The 19,218-nt window shown below is 40.1% G+C and overlaps 1 protein-coding gene across 4 annotated transcripts in view; it reads right to left on the bottom strand.

Annotated features, from left to right (window-relative positions):
* Positions 1-19,218, bottom strand: part of LOC131059722 (uncharacterized) — a 201,285-nt gene that overhangs the window by 83,503 nt on the left and 98,564 nt on the right. For 2 of the 4 annotated variants that reach the window (XM_057992747.2, XM_057992745.2), the window contains exons 10-12: positions 14,287-14,347; positions 14,042-14,167; positions 13,639-13,826 (exon numbers count right to left, since the gene is read on the bottom strand). In XM_057992747.2, coding sequence (XP_057848730.2) covers positions 13,639-13,826; positions 14,042-14,167; positions 14,287-14,347 — 375 coding nt within the window. The remainder of the gene's footprint in view (positions 1-13,638; positions 13,827-14,041; positions 14,168-14,286; positions 14,348-19,218) is intronic. The other 2 variants (XM_057992746.2, XM_057992748.2) reach the window with 1 other exon arrangement.

The following is a 19,218-nucleotide window of genomic DNA, read 5'->3' as shown; positions in this document are numbered from 1 at the left end:
CGCTATGAGGTATATTGCGCAGTGAGTGTTTTTCACAAACTCCATTCTCCATTACTGAAACTTCGCGTAGGGTTGAAACCGCGATTTTTAGAAGGCTACAAACTTGCAAAGATGCCTTATTTACCGAAATTCTCCATTTAGGGTAATATCGCAATTCTTCTTTAAGTGTTGAAAGTCACGAGGTTTTCATACCTTGTAGAGAATAGTAAAACGCCGAAGTTTGTATAGGAGAAAGTCGTGGTTTCTAAAGGGCTCTCCAAACCCTTTACAAACACCTTGAGCCCATAACAATCGCAGAGAAGTGTGGAAGGTTAAGTAATTTATTGGTAAAATCACATAGGAGGCAAAATCATTAAGGTAACAAATTGCTAAATTTAAGTGTTCCTAAGCTGCATTTCTCTCTCCACATTTTAGGCGCGAAAAATTTGAAATAGGGAGTTAACCGTTAAAATTCAAATTGCAGAACTCTCCCATTCAAATTTGCAAGTTGTGCGGATTCACGCCATTCATTTTTTTTCGCCAGGTACGTGTGCTTCGCCTCTCTTGAAATCGTTCAAAATACATGCAAAATCGGATAGATCTATGTGCAAAATGAATTAAACCGATTAAATCTGAAACCGCATCTGTTTCTATTTGTAAAACGTTGGGAGCAATTGAAATCAGAGTCTGTTCCTAAGAATCAGCTAGAAAACGCATTTTCAGACTTAGAAAATTTTTAAAGCATCGTCCATTTTAAAAATTGATCCTAAAATGCCTAAGTATAAATTCACAGTCAAAAGCTTCACAAATACCCATGTTTAAATCAATTAGGCTTTTAGCTAAAGTGTCAGGATGTTCATTAAATTCGGTTTTCAAATTGATCCTTGTATGTTGGCATATCCTTTATCTAGCTCGCTTCGCTCCCTTTATATCGCCTCATAATCCGCATCCGGCTGTGCAGGATAAATGCCTAAATCGGCGGTAGAATCATCAAAGACACCTGCTGCAGCCGAGACATCACGAGCATCCAAATCAGATATCCCTCGCAGAGTCGAAAGGATAAAGTATCAGTATCAGAGAGGGGGACTGAGGGAATTGAAAGTTCAGAGTGTGTGGGAGAACATCAGTGATACTGACCTGGGCCATATTGATATTCAAGATTTCAGAAACCGAGTTTTCTCCCCTAATGCCTATGGCAGGCCTAGGCGGATGATGGAAAGTGGCATTGCCCAGGCAGCAGGATTTCCCCCGGTAGTGCAAAACTATGAGCTAGTAGTAGAGGCTGCCCAACATTACCAACCAAGCTCCAGATCGGTGCTCCTTGAGAACATGGTCCTCGCTAACTTCACTCCTGAAGCCATTGGCGACGCATTTGACATTCCCTTTCCGAACAACCCCATAGCCACGACTATAGATGAAGCGCAAGGGGCGTATGATATGAACCCCGCTAGATGCAGAACACTGATAAATGAGGAGTGGTACAAGGAGAGAAGACCTCCAAGCGTCAGTATTGGGAAAAAGACCCCTAGAAGCGACTTTCACAACAAAAATGGGGACATGGTCACATTGCTCAGCAGGATTATGGGACTTCCCCAATCCAATTACTTTGAGGAATGGATGTTCTACTTCACAGAACAGGTCTTCGCTGGGAAATCCAAGTTTGACTGGGCCCAGATTATAAGCGACAACATCCACACCCAACTGATCGAACTTGAGGCGAAGAAGTACTTCACTATGACCTCCTATTTGGTCTACATGTTTGCCAAAAACCAGCCACTGCCGAGTTTGATCATGAAAGGTGAAATTGGGAATGGGCCTGATCAGGTAAAGGTATACAATTGCTATCCACAGCTACACTATCAGGACATAGCTCAAAGGGAAAAGAACAGCCCTGCCTATGCAATTGGTCGGTATGAGCGCGTCAATGGCGCCTTCACAATGCACCTAGTCAGGCTAATGCAAGGAGGACTACACATAAGGCTCTCAGAGAAAGCTACTATTCTAGTACAGAGGTATTGTGCCTAGTTCATCCAGTTCCCAAGGTTCTCCTACATCCGGATAGCTGGCTTTGAAGGTGCTCCTTTCCAACTTCCACGGTACCCAACCGACAAGATAGTTCTCCTGGAAGTCGCAAGGCAGTCACGTCCGGCGAATAGCTTACTCAAAGATAGGAAGCAGTCTGGATTCGCATTCCCTATGATTATAGGTAAGCAGGATATCCATCTAAAGAACCCATCCTAGGCAGAGGAATCCTTTGCAGAACTAGCCTCCTACGGCCTACAAGAGCATTTTCCAAGGAAATGCTTTGGTTACGACAATCTGGCAAAGAGGGCCTATGGCAGGCGATACAGAGCAAAAGAATCAGTTGAAGATTACTGGAAGAACTGCTCTAATGACTATGAGGTTCGAAGGCGTGAATATTCGAGGCTGAGTGTGCAGCAAATGCGACTCTATGAATACCGTCGGGTCCTAGATCAACTAACAGATTCAGGAAATTGCCTGCAAGTCCGGGAATTTGAGGTGGTAAGACATCTTTTGCCAGGCATCGATTGGTCGCAAGATCCAATCACTGATTTCGAGGCAGTTATGGCAGCCCCAGGAAGATATACTGACCAATGGTTGCACCAGCAAATTGAGCGACTTATACATGAGGGAGTCCAATTCACCTACCACTTGATGGGTAACCTTGATTCTCAGTCCTCTGAAGATGAGGGAACTTCTAGTGCACCTAAGGAAGAGATCGAAAAGCCTGACAAAAGAAAGAAGGCTAAGGCCAGCAGAGGAACTCGGACATCCAAAAGAACAAGAAGGGAAAAGATCCCCATTAGGAGGCCAGAGGTCACTTCATCATCAAAGGACCCCAGTTCGTCTGATGATGTAGTTGAACTAGATTATATACCTGCTCTGCCTTCCCAGAGTGATATTGACACATTTGGAGCTGATGATCCTCCTGCACCCAACGTGCTGGATGCCGAGCTAAGAGCCATTGAATCAGCCGAACCTGATAACCAAGTTGAGGAAGGAGAGATTCCATCCACTCAGGCGATTGAATTGCATGAACCCACCCAGCAGAGCCGCCATGAATTGCTGCTCCATAATACTACCAAGGATGACTCCACTGTTGAAGGAGAGCAAAGGACAGATGATACCTGCGAGCCTGAAAAGAATGAAGAACAACCATCACATGAAAATACTAGGCAGTTGTTCAATGAAGTGGGAGAGAATTTGGTTGCAAGTAAGGAACTTGACACTTCCTCTACTCTTCCTGTAACGGAACAGCTGCAAATATGCAATGAGCCGGTTGAAAACATTAAAGAACAGAGTGTCAATTTAGCCATAGCATCAGCCCAGATTGTACCTCAAGAATGGTTAATTGCTCAAGCTCAGCGCAAGGGCGCCACCAAGCCACCCATCGATTTGGAGGACATCTTCTCACGCATAGACCAAGCCAAGGCCAAGGGGAAGAAAAAGCCCAAGGCGTATTCCAGGATAACCAAAGATGAGCAAAGGAACCGTACCCTTCATATCACCACCCCGCTTGTAGACAAGCCAGCAGATCAGATTACACTGGCTGATTATAGCATCACGACTGTCCCCATCGAACAAGCCACTAAGGAGCAGGAAAAGGAGGAATTCAAGGATTCAGTACAGAACATGCTCAGGCAACTTGAAAAAATAACAGCTGAAAAGAACGTGTATCGAGCTCGTGCTGAACAAGCTGAGGGGTACATTGATCAACTCCTGAGACCATTGCATAATGCCCCTGAATCCCATATTCCCCTGACAGCATTAGCACAGAGAACCATGACAGAATTTGAAGGGGTACGAGACACCGCAAGGGCTGTCAAGGAATGGATACAAGGCATCAAAGGAAGGGGAGAACGAATCCTTGAAGAAATAAAAGAGATGGCCCACCATCGAGAGACCACTTTGGTCAAGCTACTAGAGGTAAAAAAGGAATCCCTCAGAATCCATGAGGTAGCTGCCACAACTCTTCCCCTCGTAAGAGCTCTCTTTTGGACCCAAGCACAGATCCCTACACTCTCCGACATCCTGGACCCCCATGATATCAGCGTTTTCAAAGAATGGTACTGGACTATCACTACGAAGAATGACACGAAGGAAATCATTGATAAAGAACACGATGCATGCGAGGCAATTCTGAAAGGCATGCAGGAACTTGGCAAGACAATCCTCCGATCAATGGTCTCGGGGTGGCGAAATGACCTATCCGATGATGTGATACAGCCGGACTCGGAGGAAAGATTGGGGACGGATAGGATCACCTATTCCGCTAAGGACCTGAGTTTTGCCGGTCAATTCCATTCAGACATGTTGTGCTTCAAGCGCAATCGTTCCAGCTGGAAAGATGGTTTGAAACACGTGGACCGTTACCTCGAGGGCATGCAGTATAAAATTCGTCATCCTCCTATGCCTCCTTTCAGTTTGCTATTCCAATTGTGCATCAGGTTCCAGGAGTATGTTCGCGAAGAACGTGCAGCAAGTCGAGACATTTGGCAAGAATATTTGCATGGCGAAGATGAATTCCTGGAAAAAGGATATGAAGCTGGAAAAGAGAAAGTGCTTTCTTAAAGTGCTTTTTTCTTTTAAATTTTGAAAAGTGCACTTTTTGGCCAAAGGGTCATATTTGACTTCCAAGTCAACTGTAAATGTAAACTTTGTGTATGTGCACTTTTTTGAATTATTTTGGATAAGTTTTAATTACCTTTTTAGGTAGTTATTGCTCCCTTTGGGGTAGTTGTTGATATTTGCCCTCCATTTATGGGTATGGGTACCTTTTGTAAGGATGAATCTGGGCCACTTGTTTAGGTTAGATCTTGGCCATTCATCTATTTTTGGGAGCCTATTTAAAGGGACTGGTTTTCCCTCATTTTGTAAGAAGTTCATGGATTGTTGCTGAAGCTCTAGCGAAATTTACAGGATGTAATGCAAAGTTAAGACTGTTTCAAATTTCATTGTGAGTGCATGGTCTCCTTCTCCACTAATTTGAATTATTCAATTATGTTTCTTTCATTTATATAGCATCTTCTAGATAAACATCTGATAGAATCCTCGTTGTTCATACCATTGGGGATTGATTGATTGTCATTCCTTCTGCATGGTTAATTTGAACCCTTTCACATGCTTAGTTCAGTTATTGAATACTCATTGAATGAATGTTAAAGTTCTGAAGTTGTGTTCAATAGCATGAAAACTCTATTTTCCTTGAAGATCACACTAGATTCATACAAATATTGTGCTTAAATGGTTGATAGTGTTTAATCTAGTTATTTGGAGGTGTCTGTTTGTTTTCTTAATATGCTATCTTAGTTAAATAATTTAGACTTTCTGTACCTCTCTTTCCCTATCCCTCTTTTTCCCCTTTTTTACCAAGAAGAATCCACGGTCCTGCTGAAAGAGTATCATGCAACTGAATCCAATCGATAATGAGACTGTTAAAGTTTTAGGGAACTCATCCAGCAATTATCCATATCACCGTAAGACCCCTTGTGCCCCCAGCAAATCACATCAATCACTGAGTAATCCCGCAGTCAAGACCTGACAATCAAAACCTTGAGGTCGTCCCCTTTGATCAACAAAACCAGCATTAGGGATTTCCTTATCCCAAGAGAGGATAGGACACTCAGCGAGTACACTCTATTCTGCGTTGGCCGGATGAAGTCGCAAGTTCAGCTATTTTAGACACGTCAACACTATCCCAACACATAAAGAGGCTAACCCATGAGGGAACCCAATTTACATATAATATGATGGGTAGCCTCGATTCCCAGTCTTCAGAGGACGAAGGGGCATCCAGCGCGCCAAAAGAGGAGGTTGAGAAACATCAAAAAAACAGAAAGAAGGCAAGAGCCAATAGGGGGACCCGGACATCAAAAAGGACAAGAAGAGAAAAGATGCCCATCAGGAGACCAGAGGTTACTTCCTCATCCAAGGACCCCAGTTCAGAGGATGATATAGTTGAACTTGATCACCTACCAACTCCACCTTCACGGGATGATCTTATTGCATCAGAAGCAAATGATCCGCAAATACAAAGTCAGCAAGGAATGGAGGCAAGGATCATTGGTTTGGATAGACTTGAAAATCAGGTTGAGGAAGGAGAGATTGCACCAGATCAAGGAGCTGACAAACAAGAGCCCACACAGGGGAGCAGGCATGAGTTGCAGCAGGAAGGCAGCAACAAGGATGACACCACTGTTGAGGGAGAAAGGGAAGAAGATAGAACCCAAGAACCCAGCAAAATTGAAGAGCAGCCACTACTAGAGGACACCCAGCAGTTGCTCAGTGAGGTGGGAGAAAACTCAACCATGAGTAAAGGATTGTAAACTGCAACTATTCCTCCTTTTGTGTCCGATCAGTTACAGATAGACAGTGAATCAGCTGGGGCATCCAAAGAGCAAAGTGGGGATCTAGTAGTCACATCTAGACAGACCATCCCTCAAGACTGGTTAATAGCTCGAGCACAACGGAAAGCGACTATCAAGTCACCAATTAACCTAGAGGATATCTTCTCTCGGATAGGAAAAATAAAAGCTAAAGGAAAGAAAAAGCCGAAGACTTACTCCAGGATCACCAAAGATGAGCAAAGAAATCGTACGATTCATATTGCTGCCCCACCTGCAGACAAACCGGCAGATCAGGTTGCATTAGCTGACTATAGTGTCACGTCCATCCCAATAGGGCGAGCAACCAAAGAGTAGGAGAGGGAAGAATTTAAGGATTTCGTATAGAATATGCTCAGGCAGCGAGATGAAATGATTGCTGAGAGAGATATGTACTGAGCTCGTGCTGAGCAAGCTGAGGGATACATAGATCACCTGTTGAGACCGCTGCATCATACCACTGAGTCCCATATTTCCCCATTGGTGCTAACGCAAAAAAACTACAACTGAATTTGAAGGAGTGAGCGACACTGCCAAGGCCGTCAGAGAATGGATTCGGCGCCTTAAGAAAAAGGGAGAGCAGATCATCAAAGATGTGCGAGAAATGGCTTTCCATAGGGAATCCACTCATGTCAAAGTGTTTGAGCTGAAGAAAGAATGTTTCAATGCTCAGGAGGCGATTGTCGAGGCATTGCCCCTCATGAAGGCTCTATTTTGGACCCACACTCAGATCCCCACACTGCATAGTATCCTAGATCCCTATGACATCAATACATTCAAGGAGTGGTATTAGATTCTCATCATGAAGAATGACATGATGGGCAACATCAACAAAGTGCAAGATGAGTACGAGGAAGCTTTGTCAAGCATGGAGGATGTTGGTGAAAAGATCCTTAGATCGATGGTCCCTAGCTGGAAGAATAGCATTAAAGATAATGAGATACGGCCGTGGTGGGAGGATAGGCTGAAAACCGATAAATCACCTACTCCATGGAGGACCTGGAATTTGCTAGAGGGCTACAAGCAAACATATTGCGTTTTGAAGCTCGTAAATCATATTGGAGAGAACAGCTAAAGAATATAGATAACCACCAAGAGGGTATTCAATACAAAATGCTTAATCCTCCTATGCCTCCAGGAACAGAACTATTTGAGTTGTGCTTAAGATTCCAGCACTACGATCAGGTAGAACGCGCAGCAGATCGGGATATCTGGAAGGAATACTTGCAGGACGAAGTCGAATTTTTGGAAAAACAGTCTGCCTCGAGGAAAGAAAAGGTGCTTTCTTGAAAAGTATTTTGTTTCTTTTAAATTCTAAGTGCACTTTTTCAGGATAAAGTTTCTTTCCAACTACCAAAGTCATTGCAGATTTTGAGCTTCGTGCAAGTGCACTTTTTGGAGCAACTTTATGTTGGATAGTTGGTAGTTATTAGTTAGTTGATGGTTGGTGATGATATTTTGTTCTTCATCAATAGGTAAGGGCAGCCATGTTTTATAGGATGAATCTGGACCACTTGTAAGATTAAATCTTGGCCATTCATCCATTTTTGAAAGTCTATATAAGGGATGGTTTGTCCCTCATTTTGTAAGAAGTTTAAGATTGTTGCTGAAACTCTGGCGAAATTTATGCAGAATTAATGGATATTAAAGTTGTCTGGTTTCCGTGTGAGTGCATGGTCTCCTTCTTCATCTTTTATTTTTCCTATTATGTAGTTTAATTTCAGATGGTATTTTTAGGATTATATCTGATAGAAACCTTAGTGTTCATACCATTAAGGATTGACTGATTGTCATTTCCTCTTGCATGGTTAATCTGAAACAGTTTTATGCTCTTGTTCGGTTATTAAACATTGAATGAATGAATATCTAATTCTGTGTTTATGTTTAATATCATGAAAATCCAACTCCCATTGAAGATTGCACTAGATTTTACAAAATTGTGCTTCATTAGCTGATAATGTTTAATCTGACTTTTTTAAGGTTTCTGTCTATTTTTCAGAACATGTTGTCTTAGGTAGATTAATTAGATTTTCTCTCTCTTTTCCTTTCCTTTTTTTCTTTTTTTAATCAGTGGAAGTTGAAACAACGTCGTGTTAAAGTAAAATCTAATGGAATCAAAACCATAGAATCCTAGGGAACCCGTACGAACAAAACCGACTCTACCTAACCATAAGTCCCCTTTGTGTATTCAGTAAAGCGCATCATACCGTTGAGTTATCCCGCAGTCAAGACCTAACAGCCAAAACATTGAGGTCACACCCAAATGATCAGTCCAAACAGCATTAGGGATCTCCTTATTTCAAGAAAGGATTGGATACTCAACTACTAAATTCTATTACGTGTTGGCCGATAGAGAGTTGTGGCGACACGACTTTAGACACGTCAACACATCCATTTCCCCCATGCTCTTTGTTGTCCTAAATTGTAGTTCCTGAGATACCCCTCAACCCATTTGTTCACTATCTTTGTTTGTGGGTGGTAGCTTGTGCTAGGAGAGAGCTCAATCCCACTCAATCTGAAAAGTTTCTACCAAAAGAGGCTTAGGAACTTGCTGTCCCTATCACTCACTATACTCCAGGCATCCTATGAAGTTTGAAAATCTCCCTAAAGAATAAATCAGCTAATTGTGCTACAGTATATGTTGCAGAAATATCATATAAGTGTGCAAATTTGGTCAACCTATCTACTACAACATATATACAATCCTTGCCCTATACCTTAGGTAACCTAGTGATGAAGTCCACGGGGATATATTCCCATTTCTAATTAGGAATGGGTAAGAGCTGAAGCAATCCAGCTGGATAAGTGTGCTCATTTTTATTTTGCTAGCAGGTGGGTCACTCTCTAACATACTTAAGGACTTCATTTTTAAGTCCTTTCCATGTGAACCCCTCTCGGATTTGTCTATAAGTGTTGAAGAACCTCAAGGGACCAGCCATAGGTGCATCATGAAAATTCCTCAATATCTTCACCATAAGTTGTGAAGTAGGCACCAAATAGAATCTCTCCTTATGAATGATCAGCTCATCGAGCACTGTGTACCTGTCATCATGAATTGTGCCCTCAAAGATTCTTGCTGCCCAAGAATCCTTAGCATACTCTACTGAAATCAACTCTCTCCAATCAACAATGATCTCAACCAATGAACACAAATGAGGCCTCTTGGAAAGTGCATTGGCAACTCCATTCTTCTTCCTCTTAACATATACAATGTCAAAATCATATGCCTGTAGTCTACTAACCCACTTTTGTTGCTTATCACTAAGATCTTTCTGGTTCATGAAATATTTGATGTTGTTGTGATTCGTTTTGATGATGAATTTTACCCTACCAAACATGGTCTGAATTTGGCCTAAGCATGCATGATGGGCAACGTTTCCTTGTCATATATAGAGTAGCTCTTCTCCACACCCCTCAACTTCCTTCTCTCGAAGGCTATGGGATGCTCCTCCTACATCAAGATAGCACCAATCCCCTTTCTTGAAGCATCACACTCCAACTCAAACGGTTTGGAGAAATCTAGAATTGCCAACATTGGGCATGTAAATATCACCTATTTGAAGTGCTCAAAACACTTATGTGTTGAGTCGGACCAATCAAAAGCTCCCTTCTTTGTCAAATCTATGAGTGGAGTTGTAGTTTGTGAAAAACCGTTAACAAACCTCCTATAAAAACCACACAAACCAAAGAATCCCTTAAGTTAAGTGAGATTCATAGGTGTAGGCCACTCAACAATAGCCTTGATATTCTGAAGATCAACTCTCACTCCCTCTGCATTGATAATGTGACAAATTGCAATGGAGTTGACCTTTGTTGGTATATATTGAGATCTTGCAACACTAAATGATTCATTTGCATAAAACTAAAAAAATGATGATTTCTAATCTTGCTTAGTCATATTGGGACCATTTTGAATTGGTGTTTTAAGTGTGAGGTAAATATGGTCATTTTTAATTGATGAGAATAACTCCTTATCTGACAATTTGTATGGTAGTATTGGTAAGAAAATAGTGCTGTCTCATTTCAATCTTACATTGTATAGATTATCTTCTTTCAGAGTTTCAGTTTGTATATGAAATGTTCTTAGTACAATGGTAAAATCCACATAAAGGAATATCAACGTATGTTAACATCTCCCTTACTATGAAATAAATGGAGAAAAATCACTACATGTATTATATAAATTATTAGTCATCGTAGTCGACGCATAATCATTATGAATAATGCACATACTATATTCCATATCTTAGAGACACCCTAAGTTTTGGTTACCATTATTAATAATGATTTCCATCAGAAGGAAATGACTTTTGTTCTTAATCAGAATTTTATGATCTTCCAATGCTTGTTTTTGGGTTGATCATACAAGGCTTATGAAATTATTGAGATTCAAACCACTCTTGTATTTATGTAGTTTTGATAATTAAAGCTTTCCGTCCTTGCAAATCTTAAGGAATGGAAGAAAATCTCATGATGATTCTCAACAAATGGGTTTCTTAGCATACATTTAACATTTTATGAGCTTCATGTACTAGCAAAGTCTCTAAAAAAGCACCTATTTGTAATGGGTGGCTATCACACTAATAAGTTATTCAGGGAGTAAGCTTGGAAAGGATAGCTCACCCATTGCTTTAGTTTTTTATGGAATGTTCCTCTATATATCAAGATTATTTCTTTTCTTTTTTTGTTAAAAGAATATGAAAAATTATTCATCTTTATGTTCATGAAAATTATGCTCATTGGCAATTGACAAATGCATACTAAAAATAAATTTTCTACTCCAAATATCAACTTTATTTGATTATTGTGTTACTGACTATACTAATGATTCCATTTATAGGACACCTACCATGGACTGTCTCCAAAATAAATGGTCTAGGTACTCTTACATGGATGGTGTAATAATTTAAAAACATACTATCTTCTATGTTTTTTTAAGTCAAAGCCCAAAAAACAAAAGTAGCTATAAAAGATGGTTGAAGAGTTTCAACTAGATACTTGTAAAAGTACCACTGTTTACTACTCTATTTGATAAATTCAATACATGAAGTGATAACAAAGATGACAAATGCCAACTATAGGAGTCAAATATATCTTTATTCACACATGAAACTATTATAGAGAAGAAGACCAGAGATGGTCAGCCAAGGATTATAGTTGATCCCACTATATCATACTACCTTCTTTGATGATACACAATATATTTGAATGACCCAATGATTGTCAAGAGGAACACAACCATCAACCAACCGACACCTATAACTACCTGAGAATGATAAACAACTTAATATGAACAATTAATACATCGTCAAATAACCAATATTATCAAACCTAACAATAGACATTGTACGTTGACTACAACCACCTTACTATATGATAACTAGAGTTATTTTGCTCTTACCAAAGAATCTCATTTCCAAAGAGAGAACAGTACACTGAAGATCATGGACACCTCACTCAAGCAAAAGCATTCCACCATAGAAGTCTCTCCAGTTCTATTCAAGCGAAAGTACATAATGATATAAAAGATAGATTGGAATCTAGGCCATCACATATCAAAACCTTTGTGTAATTATTGGCTTTAAGGTGATGCCATTCAAGGGGAGTGTGCATGACACCACCTAGTTGGCTAAGTCCTCCATGTAAGACCTAATACGCATAACATAAGACCTTCAGGCATTATGTGCTCCAAATTCAATTCAATGCTTGGGCATTAGGAGTTGCCACTAGGAGGAGTGTGCATAACAATGGCACCTCTAGATATAAGATTTCAAGCATATAATAAGACCTACAGGCACTTTAACATCTCAGAATAGCTAAATCCTTGGATGTAAGACCTAACAAGCATAACAAGAGACCTCTAGGCATTTCATTAATTGCTACAATGTATAGGTCGTACAAGCATCTATTAAAGTACTCTCCAAATCTTCCACTCATAAAAGCAATGAATTAAGTCCTATGGGCATATCATATTAAGTCCTACAGGCACTATGTAATGAACCTAGGGTGAAGCTAACTTGAGGAGACCTAGGCTCCAATAATTTTTTTATAAGACCTAATAACATCTTTTTTAAAACATAGATAAATAATAATGACAAGATGACTTTCATGTAGTTTGGAATACATGGTTTCATATTGGCATATATTTGTGTCCCTGTTTATCACTATCAAAGAAAACCTACATTACTGGGGTACTTCATTTTTTCATTTATAGAAATTAACATGTGATGCCCCCTATTGAAATTAAAAGCGAGTGTTAGAACATAATGTTATTAGGGGTCATACCCTTATAACATTTATATATTGTTCTAATATAAGGTTATAAAACTTTATGTTATAAAGCATATACCATTTTATAATTATTAGATAATTAATTATTTATGAATGGTTGCTTTGGACAGGTGTGACTAATACCTCTTAAGGTATTTTTCCACCCTTTCTCCTATATTTAAGGGCGTTCTCTCTCATTTGAGAGGGTTTGTATTTGGAGTTGTATATTGAGTTATATCCAATGTTCCATGGGGACGCGTCTCTCCCCCCAAGCCCACGTCCCCCCCGTCCCTGAAACCTGCCCCCAAAACTTAAACCCTTTGTCCCCTGTCCCCAAAGCCTGTCCTTGCGTCCCCGTGTCCCCCAGTCCCCAACGCCCATGGAACATTGGTTATATCACTATGCACAAAACGTATTATTGGCCATGTGGAAGTAAGGATAAATGTCCCCAGGTTCAGTCTATTTTTATTAGGCTACATTTTGTTAAGTGTTTTAATAAAATGATGCTTTATGAGGTTTTTTACCTGAAAGGTTTTTCCCCATGTACATCTTGTGTAATGTGTAAAATCTATGCTCATATGATTATCATTTTATTTATTCTATATTTTGTTCCTAAGATCTTAATTTGTAACACATATCAACAGAAGGCTTTTTGAATGAATAGGAGAGAGCAATATTATATGTATATATTTTGGTTTCAAGATGAGAATGCATATATTATTTAGGATACTAACATCATCGCAGATACAAGGTTAGAGTTTAGCTTAAAATGAAGCAATATGTTGATTTCAAGATATCAGTTCATGTATTATTTAAGATAATAACCTCATGGCAGGTGAGTGGTATTGCATCTCATGTTTGACAATTGCAAACAATGTTAATAAACGATGATATTATTCTTGATATGCGTCAAAAAGCTTTAAAGAAAGACACTCAACAGATAATGACAATGGTAAAAAGAATTTATATGGAAACTTGATTGCACCTGAACAGCACCTTCCCCAAGCAATTCCTTTAGACCCTTCTGGAACTGTTTATACTTAGATGGATTTGTGTTGCGTATATAGCAGAATAAATCCGGAGAGAACGAAGGAATTCCTGGAAAAGACACTCTGGGACCAGTGTAGACAGTATCACCAATGCAGAAAGTGTCTGGATTGTTGAGACCAATAACTACACAAAGTACACACAAAATATTTCAATTTTAGAAGCATGTCAATCAGATTCCAACCAGCATGTCAATAACCAATTTGTGTGGTGCTAAGCTGAGATGAGATGACTTTCATTTACTGTTGAATCAAATTGTTATGTCGGACCTATCAAAGAATAACTACAAAACTAAATCTATCACATAAAGCGCTCCAGGATACAATGCAAAAAAAAATTACCATCACCAGCATATCCAACATCCACTGTTTCTCTGCTTTGACCAAATAATTTTTGTGGTCTTGTCAAGGCGACTGTTTTCCCAGTTCGAGCCAGCTGAACTTTCATGCCCTTGCTGAACTGGCCTGCTTAAGAAATTAGGAAATAGCAATGGAATATTGTGCATCAAGTTATTTCTCATTTTATTCCACATCTCCTAAAAATTGGATACTTAAACTATATGTTCTGCAATAGTAAATCTGCAAACCTGAACAAACTCGGACAAATGCAACCTTATCTCTATGTTTTGGATCCATATTTGCCTGCATCTGAGAAAAGAACAGTTTCATGAGTATGAACACATGTAAAAGTACACCTAAATTTTATTTTCAATTGTGAGTTGATCTGAGAAGAGAACAGTTTTATGAGTATGATCACTTGTTAATGTACACCTAAATAATTTTCAATTGTGAGCAGCCAACATAAATATGGGATGCACAGACAATGAAGTTCCCAGCTAGATGAAAGAGAGTCTGAAAGAAAACATCGCATGGTCATAGGGTGGGCAGGCAATGTTAATATGTATTGACATATAGAAAGAGATCAGCTAGTTATGACTCTACAGAATAAGAAAATGCAGCTGCATAACTTGGTGAATGTTTATGTTTATAAGGAAAAGACCTGTTCAACCCAAGAAACTTGGGACAGAATCTTGTCAACACTCCTATCAAGTCCCATGTGAAGACAAGGATGAATGAGGAAGAGCCTCATCCATGCCATGAAATTATGAGATCTACTGCCTAAGCATGCCTAGGCAAACTCCTACAAGGAAGTGATGGATGAAGGAAAAAGGGGCTAAGAAAGGTAAGAATAAGGAAAAAATGGGAAGGATCAAAGAATGCCAAATGCAAGGATTAGCCAACCAAATATGCAGTAAAAGCAACCAAAGCCAACTAAATCTAAGCACCACTTGACAAGGGCCAGCCTTGAAAGGGAAGGTAGAACCTAAGGGCTCAAAACACAAAGGTAAACTATACATGGCTTTGACTTTGCCTCTTCCAGGAATTGCCCTTCCATAAAGCAATTTTATAATAATAGCTTCACTTTTGTCTATGTTAAGATAATGTTCGTTGGACATAGCTGAAGTGATAAGAAGGTAAAAGACAATAATAAAAATAAATTACATAATAACTAAATGCAAAGAAGAAAATTAAATATTATGGCATCATATTGGCACTAAACATGATGATTCACATGAAATCGCATCAAAGTAATATGTAAAGAAAATGCAAGCTAGTCATTCATTCAAAAAAAAAACAGAAAGATAGAAATAAATTTGCATTTACAGAACTGTCCCCAAGCCCATCACTTTTGGACCTCTCCTATGCACTGAGGACTTTTTTATGAAAGATTTCAACCTTAGGAAGACAACCTAAGGTAAGCCAAACACCCAATAATTTGGTGTTTGGCCACCTATTGTATTTACTACATTAGCAGCAGGCTGTAATGAAGAAGATCAAATTACCTATAAGACCAAAATGAAGATGAAAGAGCATTGTGCAAAGCTTGTATATTAACTCAAAAGTTGTGAGCTAAACTGAATGTTTCACAGAAACCCCAGCTATCTACCCTGCTACTATACAAACAAAGACCAAGATGACCTCGCTATAGAAAGCCAGGCAAAGTTCTAATAAAATCTCTTTGCCGGCACCCCTATCTAAGATTCTTCTTAATGAAGGAAGATGTGAAAACAAGCACTTTTAAATTGAATCTCACGCTCCTGAAATTTGAGCACCTAATTCTGATTGACAATCATTAAATTTTTTAAAATAAACAGTTGTAAAATGGAGAAATGGAAGGGCAACCAAACCACTCCTAGCGACATGGACAAGACATTGAACAAGTATAGAAAATGGCGCATATTCTTGAAAACTTAATTGAAGGCATACTCACCAAACAAATTAATACTCAGATAAATTGACATTAATGACAGACAACAATGACAACCTAAGACTAAAATGTAAAGAAAAAGATGATCAAATACTAAAAGGATTGGTATTGCTAAAAGAACCCTAATGGCATGAGCTATCGGTTGAGCTGATAGTATCATAGGAGTACTAAGTCAGTCCTTTAAACATGGCAAAACTAGACTTCACAACCCTAATACCATGTGACTGCAATACTAAAGCCTTGTAGATGGCATAATTACTGCACCTAAATAAATCATAGTTGTTATGTTTATTGATATGGCAATGTAATGAACCGTTGGTTCCCGTAGGGATAGGTAGTTGTCCCGCAATTGGCATCCTTAACCAACTATCGAGCGTATATGTACTGGAGATGGTATCGGAAACCAGATATTGATGTTACTATACTATTCATTACATGATGCAATAAAAGCTATATCTTTCTGCCTTAATTATTCTGTGAATTATGCTATGAATGCTATTTGTTATTGGTGTTCATGTCTGTTTACTTCTAGTAATTTAGAAACTCACATCGTAGGGACTAAACATTTTGGCACCGTTGCCAATACGAATTCGGAGATCAATATGGCGGCAGGCGGTAAGCACTAATGGGCCAACCATTCGACCAGCAATTGATAGTAACTGAAAGTGATACACAAGAAGAAGTGACGCAGGAAGAACCACGAGAGGATCAACTGATGGAAGATTCGGTGGACTTGTGGGAGGTTTCAGTCACCCAGTACTTGCAGAGGGAAGCTCGGGAGAGAGTTGTCCTTGAAGGAACAGTACGTGGGGAACTCACGGTCAACATTGTTGTCTTTGATCTTCTCAGGAGCCTTCTGAGGCTGTTGGTGCGGAATCTCACTGAACTACAAGACCGAAGGGAGGAAAGCAATTGTGAACGTCGTTGACAGCAGCTACTGCAAAGGTATAAAGAACAAAACCGTAGGGAAGAGGAAGAGAGGGATACGAGCAGACGTCATACCCCTGGCAATTAATGCCCATATGGCCGAACAAAGACCGACGACGTACTAGTACCACTCGAGAGGTAGGGGAGGGATCGGTACAGAGATCTCTCTGTATGCGAGAATAGACTAAACGGAAACGACGGTTACAAGAACTTGTTGAAGGCTCAAAGAGTCCGAAGGAAAGAAGAGTTGGAGTGTGAGTTGGAGCCGTAGTCGTGAGAGGCAGCAGTCGTGTACGTGGAACTAGTTGGTAGAGGTTGCTAGAAACCTACCACTTCCAGACGTAGCGGAGGAAGATCTCGCCGACCAGGCCGCACACTCGACGTCGAGTGAAGAGTTGGGAACTAAATCGGAGAATAGCCCATCGAAACACTCCGAATGCGACGAAGAGGAAGTACGGAACCTTGAAGCCTAGGTTGCAGAGATTTTTGAAACCAATTTGTACCAAATTGGAAAATTTTGCCTAGGGGAGGAATCAAAAATAGGAGGGCCTGAGCCAAAGACTCCAGGAAGGAGAGACTACAGAACCAAAGGGGACCAAGGTGCGGAAGACGCAAAAAGTGGACGCGTAGAGAGCTCACGCATGATCGAGGGTGCAAGAGAGGCAACGGAGCAGGATGGTCCAATCTGGTCAAACGTACACAGTACCTTCCAGGCAACAACAATGTTGCAGGAATAATAATCCAGAGAGGCAAAAACTTCCAAGGTTCACAGGAAATAGGTCAGACGACCCTGTATGGCATTGTAAAACATGTATAACGATATGGGAGGCAAATGGCCAAGATGACTAGGACTACTGGCTAAAGGCTTTCCCTGCTACTCTTCGGGGGATTGCCATTGACTAGTACATAGACCTCGACGGCCAGCACAAGGCAGGATGGAATCATCTAAAGAAGGCGTTCAAGGAGGAATTCAAACTCCTGAGAGATGACAATGAGATTGTGGCCGAAATCTACAATACCAAGAAAAAGAAAAGAGAAAGTGTTCGGGCTTACAATCGTAGGCTGAAAGAATTGTTGAACAAAATGGAACACTAGCCGGCAGATGGCTTGAAGAAAAGCTGGTTCATGGAGGGACTTGTCCCGTCACTGAGAAGGAAAATGAAAGTGGTCCCTCCGCCATCGTATGATGAAGCCTATAACTGAGCAATGGACATTAAGAGCAAAAGAAAAACATCCAAAGGGAAGTAAAGGGTGAGTGACGATGACTGTACGGATGGAAGTAGTGATGGAGAGTTAAAGACCATACAAGCCCTACAGAGAGATATGTTGCGAATGATGAAGGAGTTGACAGCAGGAAGGGAGAGTGCCAAGGAGAGCAAGGAAGTATAGTGTACCGATTGCAAAGTAGAAGGTCATACCAAGGGCACTTGCTTGAAGAAATCATTCTGTGACATTTGTCAAGTACTGGGCAATTCCACCAAGGAATGCATGTAAAACTTGAAAACAAGGAGCAAACAAGTGCTCTATGTCCAAGGGGAACAGGCTACCCCGCTAACCACACCACCCAAACCACCAGCAAACTCGGATGCCTCGCCAGGAGGGTACTGTAAAAATCAGCGAGGTAACAATCGCTCTAACAACAACACGCCAAGAAGCAAAATTCAGTACGATGCAAAGGGGAGGCCCGTGATCGAGTGCTGAAAGTGCAACGAGTGGGGTCACTTCGCTCGTGAATGCCAAAGTGGTAACAATAATGGGAGGGGTAAAAGGAGTGTAAGGAAGAAGACAAGAAAAAGAGAAAAATTGTAAGTAGAACAAACAATTCTCAAAAACCTAGCAAAAAGGGCAAAGGGAGTGGTATTTTTGATTGCTTTGATAGATTATATAAAAATGGGAAAGCAAATCCAACCTCTCATAACAAATGTTGCCAAACTGCATTAGTTGGAACATTCGGAGATTAGAATCTCTTGACAAGAAGTACGTTATGAGAGCTCTTTGTAATCAAACTAAAAATCTTGATTGTTTGTTGATGCAAGAAGTGAAAGTTGTTGGGTTTGAACAAAACAACTTGAGAATTGTACGGAAGGAGTTTGTGACCTTTCACACTAACCATGAAAGGGGTAAAGGAAGGGTTGTTATTCTTGTCAGTAACAATTGGACCATGTTTATCAGAAACTCAAGATGCTCTCCTTGTAATGGATGTACGTGGATAGAATTTGAAAATAGTGATATTAGACACGTCTCAAAGTACTACCTTTTTTCCATCTACTTTGTTTACTCCCTGAGGGATATATGCTTTAACTACTGAAAAAAACAGAGAATG

Source organism: Cryptomeria japonica, chromosome 3 (genome assembly GCF_030272615.1).
Source record: "Cryptomeria japonica chromosome 3, Sugi_1.0, whole genome shotgun sequence".
Taxonomy (NCBI): domain Eukaryota; kingdom Viridiplantae; phylum Streptophyta; class Pinopsida; order Cupressales; family Cupressaceae; genus Cryptomeria; species Cryptomeria japonica.
The sequence above is the reverse complement of the archived record's forward strand: the minus strand, read 5'-3'. Positions and strand labels throughout refer to the sequence as shown.